Below are 7,375 nucleotides of genomic sequence, written 5' to 3' on the forward strand. Positions count from 1 at the left end.
GACTTGCCCACAGTCACACAGCTGGCAAGTGGCAGAGCCGGGATTTGAACTCATGACCTCTGACTCCAAAGCCCGGGCTCTTTCCACTGAGCCACGCTGCTTCTCTACCACACCCATAACTCACCACACCTTTACACCTTCAAACCTCTCTTAATAATAATGACTGTGGTATTTGTTAAGCGTCACCGTACTAAGCGCTGGGGTAGATGGAAGATAATCGGGTTGGATACGGTCCCTTTCCCACACAGGGCTCCCGTCTTATCCCCGTTTTACGGATGAGAGAACGGGGGCCCAGAGAAGTGAAGTGACGTCCCCAGGGTCACACAGCGGACAAGTGGCAGAGTGGGGATTAGAACCCAGATCCTATTGATTCTCTGGCCCTTGCTGCATTCACTAGAGACAGGCCCGAGGCCTTCCCCAACCCCTCCCCCGCCCCCCCATTTTCCTCCCACCACCCCCTCCTTCCTCCCTCCCCCCGCCCTGCCCAGTCCAGGCCAGGCCTCTGACCCTGGCACGGCTCCATCCCAACGTCTCTTCTCGGGAGCAGGAAGGATCTTGCTTTACGACCAGGGCCCCCGGCTCTCTCCCCTTCCTCCTTCCCTTCTCCCGTTTCCGCCCCCTCCTTCCCCACCCTGCTTCGGGATAGGGGAGGGGCAGGTGGGAATTAGGGATAAGGCGGCCACCTCCGAGACACCTGCAGTTTCCGCACAGGTAAAAGGGGGGGTGGAGGGGGCGGGGTCCGGGGGGGATGGGACGGCCTATAAAGGGCCCCGTTAACCGTTCTCCACCCCCACTTGGCCCCCTTCACAGCTCGACTTCTTTCCGCAACTACCCCTCCCCTGCCGACAACTGCAGAGCCCCCCCCACGACCCTGCGGGCACCCCCCAATGGCACCATCGCACCTCCCTCACCTCACCATGTGGTTCAGCTTTTTGACCTGGACCCTGCTCTTGGGGAGCACAGGTGAGACGGAAAGAAGGAGGGGGGAGGGTCACTTGGTTGGTGGGGGGCACAGATTGCAGAAGCGGACAAGGGCAGAGCTGGGGGGGACGGTGGGGGGTACGATCAGAGTAGGTGCTGCAACGAGAGGGAGGAGCTGAGGACCCGACAGCTGGAACTGACGCCTCCAGTCTTCCGCGTGGCCCTCGGCCTTCCCCCTTCCCCACTCTGCACCCCAGCTTTGCTCCCTGCCTCCCCCATCCCGTCACCCACTTACCCACCTAGTTGCCTCCTTTCTGCCTTCTCTTCACCCCCCTCCCACCCTTGCCTCTCAGCCTCACACCCTGCCCCCCATCCTGGTCCCTTGAAACTCCCCTCCCCAATTCTGCCCCCGCCCCCAGATTTTCACCCCAAATCCTCCACACGGTTCCCCGCCACTCTCCAGCCCCGCTCCCTTCACCCGTCAGCCTCCTCGCCAACCCCTGCCTCCCCTCATCTCCTTCTCAGGGGTGACCGTGGCCCAGGTTCGCATCCTGGGGGGCCAGGAGTGCCCCCCCAATTCACACCCCTGGCAGGTGGCGCTCTACTACTTCTCTGATTTCGTGTGCGGGGGCGTCCTCATTGACAGCAATTGGGTGCTCACGGCGGCACACTGCCAAGTCCAGTGAGTGAGGGTTGAGGACGTGAGGTGGGGAAAGAGGGTGGGCCCGGGACTGGAGTGGGAGAGGGCAGAGCCCAGAAATAGGGGTGGGGGTGTGGGGACTGGGGACTGGGAGAGGGTGGGGAGAGGCAGAACTCAGGAAGAGGGATTCTCCCCTTCCTACAAGCGCCCCCAGACCCTGCCCCTCTAGGGGGGCTCCTGAGAGGCCCAGGCCTCCCCGACCCCCTCCCACCCATCTCTTCGGGAGCATAGGCCCTCCGCTCTGCCCTGACCCTTCCTCCCCCAGACATTACCAGGTCTGGCTGGGCCGCCGACTTCGCTGGAGGACGACGAGGAGGGGCGGGGTCAGTTCGTCCTGGTCAAAGGCCAGCTTCCCCCATCCTGACTTCAACATGAGCCTCGTGGGGCAGCAAGAGAATCCTGAGGAGCTGGACTACAGCCACGACATCATGCTCCTGCAGCTGGCCGAGCCGGCGCAGTTCAACTCCTACATCCAGCCCCTCACGCTCCCCAAGGCAGTCGTCTCTACGGACACCACCTGCTGGACCTCGGGCTGGGGCAGCATCTCGAGCAACTCGGGTACGGTCCGCCTGCCCCGGGGCTACCGGGGAGTGGGGCGGCTAGAGGGAGGAGCTGGGCTCTGGGGAGCCGGGGCGCCTGGCTCCCAGAAGGGGTGGGAGCAGGATAGACGCTCCCAGCTCCCCTCCCGCATTCTCGCGGCCTAGTGGATAGAGCACGGGCCCGGGAGTCAGAAGGTCATGGGCTCTAATCCCGGCTCTGCCATTTGTCTGCTGCGTGAACTTGGGTGAGTCACTTCACTTCTCTGTGCCTCAGTTCCCTCATCTGTAAAGTGGGGATTGAGACTGCGAGCCCCATGTGCAGGCCCCGCAGTCCCCAGAACCACGTGTAGCTCCCAGAGAGCCGTGTTCCCAGCTCTCCTCCACCCCGCAAGGCCATGGGACAACTGCCCCCCCTCTGCCCAGAAGCAGCCATCCTTTGGGGAGCCCCCACTCCCTCCTCCCCTGTGCTTGACCAGAGGTGAATGATTTCCCCCGACCGCCCCCCCACCCCGGGGCAACATTGCCCTTGTTCTCACTGTGTTACTTTTAACTGTTACCTGCGCCCGCACCTACTGACCCTGCCCATGTTGCTTGGTTATCTCCTCCTCTCCCCAGGAGTTTCCTCTCCTCTGTCCCCCATATCAACTCCACCCTCCCCCAGAGCCGCCATCCACCGGGCTCCCTCCGCCGCCTCAAAGACATTTGGGCCAAGAGCCTCAGGACTCTCCTTGCTGCTATCCTTTTGATTTTGATTTGATAGGCCCATGGACAAGTCAACATTCGACCCTGGGCGTCACCAACTTATTAATAATATTATATTGTATCATATTATTGCTATCGCATGTCAATGTTAACTGTTAACAATGTTAACTGTTCTCGGTGCTGTCACTTACCTCACTGACTTCACCATGGCCTTCCAACCCCCCTCCTCCCATCTGCCCTTCCCAATCCTCACCTTCCCCTCTCCCACCCAGCACTTTCCCTCACATTCCACTGCCTCCTCCCCTCCACCCCAGCCCCTCTCTAAAATCCCGCTTTACCAGCGCCATCCCTCATGCCCCTCCCCTTGCGCCCTTCCCCACCGAACCCCCTTCCCTTCCCTCTTCCCCGCCTACACCCCATCCCAGTTCTCCTGTCCCATCGCCACCCCTCCATCCCCCTCTCCCCGCCCAGGTCCCCACCATCTCATTCCCATCCAAACCCTCCCCTCCCCCCGCTCCCTTCCCCCTCCCTCCACCTCCCCCACAGCTGCTACCGAGTGTGGCCTATAGAACCCCCGCTGCATTATAGGTAAGCTCCCTGTCATTCTTGACCTTTTCCTTTCCCGCTCTCTCCTCCTCCTCCTCCTCGCCCTCACGGAGACCTGGCTCACCCTTGAGGACACGGTCTCTTCTCCTGCTCTCTCCACTGGATACCTCTCCTTCTCCCTCTCCCCAAGACTCACCGGGAAAGGAGGAGGCCGTGCGGCTTCCTTCTCGCACCCCAAGTGCCGCTACCACACTATTCCTCCTCCCCCTTCCCTCTCCTTCCCCTCCTTTGAAGCCCATATCATCCGCCTCTACCACCCCCTCCAGATTCTTGTAGCTGTCGTCTACCGCCCCCCCTGGTCCCACCTCCAACGTCTTTAACTACCTTGACCCCTTTCTCACCTTCCTTCTCTCCTTCTCACTGCCCACTCTGATCCTCGGAGACTTCGACATCCACATGGATGTACCCGGTGACCCCTCTGCCGCCCGCCTGCTCTCACTCCTTGACTCTGCCAACCTCCTGCTCCGCCACGCCTCACCCACTCACCAACTTGGTCGCACCCTCGATCTCCTCCTCTCTCACCGCTGCCCTATCTCCACCCTCACAACTCTGAAATCCCTCTCTCGGGCCATCACCTTCTCACCTGCCTCCTCTCTCACACTCCCTCCCCTTGCAAATCTGTATTACTCCCCCACAGAGACCTCCACTCTCTTGACCCCGTCCGTCTCTCCTAAAGCAACTCACCCCACCTTGCCTCCCTATCCTCTCTTCCCATTCTCGATGATCAGGTTACTGCTCTCAACTCCACCCTCTCTACTCAACTCAACTCAACTCGCTCGCACCCCTTTCCCTCTGCTGCTCTCGCTCCACTAACCCACAGCCCTGGATCTCTGCCTCTGTTCTCCTCCTTTGTTCTTATGCTTGAGCTGCTGAGCGCTGCTGGCGAAAGTCTAAGCACCAAGTCAACCTTATTCACTTTAATATATCCTTTCCTGTCTTAATTCTGCCCTCTCCTCTGCCAGGCAAAACTATTTTTCTTCCCTCATTGATGCCCATGCCCATCACCCCGCCAATTTTTCCAGACTTTAAATTCTCTCTTCAGGCCCCTTGTTCCTCCCCCTTCCATCCCTCCCCCCCCCACCCCCACCCCCCAACAATCTGGCGACCTACTTCATTAAGAAAATAAACACTATCAGGTCTGAGCTCCCCAAAGTCACCTTTCCCCTTCTCCATCCCCCCCCCCCCAACCCTCTCCCCTGCTTTCCCATCCTTCCCTGCAGTATCCTCAGAGGAGGTCTCCTCACTCCTCACAAGTGCCACCCCCTCCACCTGGGCTTCGGACCCCATTCCCACTCAGCTTATAAAAACCATCGCCCCTTCCCTCTTCCCCTCCTTAACTTCTATCTTTAACCACTCACTCTCCAACAACTTCTTCCCCTCTGCCTTCAAACATGCCCATGTCTCCCCATTCTAAAAAAACCCCTCTCTCGACCCCACTTCCCCTTCCAGTTATCGTCCTATCTCCCTCCTACCCTTCCTTTCCAAACTCCTAGAACGAGTCGTCTACACTCGCTACCTTGAATTCCTCAACTCCAACTCTCTCCTGAACCCCCTCCAATCTGGCTTTTGTCCCCTCCACTCCACCGAGATTGCCCTCTCAAAGGTCACCCGTGACCTCCTTCTTGCCAAATCCAATGGCTCCTACTCCACCCTAATCCTCCTTGACCTCTCAGCTGCCTTTGACACTGTTGACCACCCCCTTCTCCTCCACACTTTGTCTCACCTTGGCTTCACAGATTCCGTCCTCTCCTGGTTCTCCTCTTATCTTTCTGGCCGTTCATTCTCAGTCTCCTTTGTGGGCTCCTCCTCCCCCTCCCATCCCCTAACTGTAGGGGTTCCTCAAGGGTCAGTTCTTGGCCCTCTTCTGTTCTCCATCTATACTCACTCCCTTGGTGAGCTCATTCGCTCCCACGGCTTCGACTATCATCTCTACGCAGATGACACCCAAAGCTACATCTCCTCCCCATTCTCTCCCCCTCCCTCCAGGCTCATATCTCCTCCTGCCTCCAGGACGTCTCCACCTGGATGTCTGCCCGCCATCTAAAACTCAATATGCCTAAAACCGAGCTCCTCATCTTCCCTCCCAAACCCTGTCCTCTCCCTGACTTCCCCGTCACTGTGGACGGCACTACCATCCTTCCCATCTCACAGGCCCGCAACCTTGGTGATATCGTTGACTCTGTTTTCTCATTCACCCCACACATCCAATCCGTCACCAACATCTGCCGGTCTCACCTTCACAATATCGCCAAGATCCACCCTTTCCTCTCCATCCAAACTGCTATCGTGCTGGTACAAGTTCTCATAATATCCCTACTGGATTATTGTGTCAGCCTCCTCGCTGATCTCCCTTCCTCCTGTTTCTCCCCACTCCAGTCTATTCTTCATTCCACTGCCCGGATCATCTTCCTGCAGAAATGCTTTAAAAATGTCGCTCCCCTCCTCAAAAACCTCCAGTGGTTGCCTGTCGACCTTCGCATGAAACAAAAACTCCTCACTCTTGGCTTCAAAGCTGTCCATCCCGTTGCCCCCTCTTACCTCTCCTCCCTTCTCTCTTTCTACTGCCTACCCCGTACGCTCTGCTCCTCTGCCTCTCACCTCCTCACTGTCCCCCGTTCACGCCCGTCCTGCCGTCCCCCCCGGCCCACATCCTCCCGCTGTCCTGGAATGCCCTCCCTCCTCACCTCCACCCAACTAACTCTCTTCCCCTCTTCAAAGCCCTCCTGAGAGCTCACCTCCTCCAGGAGGCCTTTCCAGCCTGAGCCCCCCTTTCCCTCTGCTCCTCCTCCCCTCCCCCCCCAGCACTGTGCATATTTGTATATATTATTTATTGCCCTTTTTATTTTGTTAACGAACTGTATATCTCCATGATTCTGTTTATCTTGATGATGTTGTTTTGTTTTTGTTTTGTTTTGTTCTGTTTTGCTTTGCTGTCTGTCTCCCCCGTTTAGACTGTGAGCCCGTCATTGGGCAGGGATTGTCTCTGTTGCCGAATTGTACATTCCAAGCGCTTAGTACAGTGCTCTGCACATAGTAAGCGCTCAATAAATACTATTGAATGAATGAATGAATGTGGGACAGGGACTGGCTCCAATCTCATTTGCTTGTATCCATCCCAGCGCTTAGTACAGTCCTTGGCACAAAGTAAGCGCTTAATTGATAACTGTGGCATTTGTTATTATTCTCCTCTGTCCCCAAGCCATCTTCCCAAGTGAACTGCAGTGCGTGGAGCTGCAAATTCTGCCTAACGAGATATGTGATCTGGCCCACCCAGAGAAGGTGACGGAGTTCATGCTGTGTGCGGGATTAATGCAAGGGGGCAAGGACAGTTGTCAGGTGAGAAACTGGGGCCTGTTATGGGGAAGAGGGAAGGGGTGCTGGGAGGAGGGTTTCTGAGGCCCAGCCTCTGAGCTGGGAGGAGCTTTCTGAGGCTCAGGCAGGTCTTTCTCTCTCTCTCTTTCTCTCCTTCTGTCTCTCCAGGGAGACTCAGGAGGCCCCTTGATTTGTAACAACACCCTCCAGGGCATCACGTCCTGGGGTCACTTCCCCTGTGGCCTCCCGGGCAAGCCGGGCCTCTCCACCAAGGTGTTTGCATATCTGGACTGGATTGCCAAAACCATGGAAGACAACTGACCGCCAACCCCTCCGCCGCCCCTTGAGGGGGCGGCCCACAATTAAAGCCCGGACAGCAGCTCTCTGTGGTCCCTTTATTCCCCTGCCCTCGAAACTTCCTGCTGGCTGGGTTCTTCAGAGTCTAGTTGAGGAAGAGCCGAGGAGGGGCCTCAGGAGGGGCCTCAGGAAGGGCCTCAGGAGGACCTTGATCCTGCTGATATCATTGGAAAGTCTCCCCTGAGGTCCACCTTCCCTCCCTCCCACTGCAATTCCAGTCTCTCTCCCCTCCCACTCT

The 7,375-nt window shown here is 57.7% G+C and overlaps 1 protein-coding gene across 1 annotated transcript; it reads left to right on the top strand.

Annotated features, from left to right (window-relative positions):
- Window positions 1-816: 816 nt before the first annotated feature.
- KLK1 (kallikrein 1) lies at window positions 817-7,159 on the top strand. The gene is made up of 5 exons (XM_029064368.2): window positions 817-963; window positions 1,447-1,603; window positions 1,887-2,179; window positions 6,668-6,804; window positions 6,949-7,159. The coding sequence occupies exons 1-5, from the start codon at window positions 888-890 to the stop codon at window positions 7,099-7,101; spliced, it is 816 nt and encodes a 271-aa protein (XP_028920201.1). The 5' UTR covers window positions 817-887; the 3' UTR covers window positions 7,102-7,159.
- Window positions 7,160-7,375: the final 216 nt, after the last annotated feature.

Source organism: Ornithorhynchus anatinus, chromosome 5 (genome assembly GCF_004115215.2).
Source record: "Ornithorhynchus anatinus isolate Pmale09 chromosome 5, mOrnAna1.pri.v4, whole genome shotgun sequence".
Taxonomy (NCBI): Eukaryota; Metazoa; Chordata; class Mammalia; order Monotremata; family Ornithorhynchidae; genus Ornithorhynchus; species Ornithorhynchus anatinus.

Bases quoted from the DNA above. Each gene is read 5' to 3' on its own strand.
- KLK1 (XM_029064368.2), top strand. From the start codon at position 888: ATGGCACCATCGCACCTCCCTCACCTCACCATGTGGTTCAGCTTTTTG. The intron at 1,604-1,886 runs GTGAGTGAGGGT...TTCCTCCCCCAG, and splicing joins GCGGCACACTGCCAAGTCCA to ACATTACCAGGTCTGGCTGG. The intron at 2,180-6,667 runs GTACGGTCCGCC...TCTGTCCCCAAG, and splicing joins CAGCATCTCGAGCAACTCGG to CCATCTTCCCAAGTGAACTG.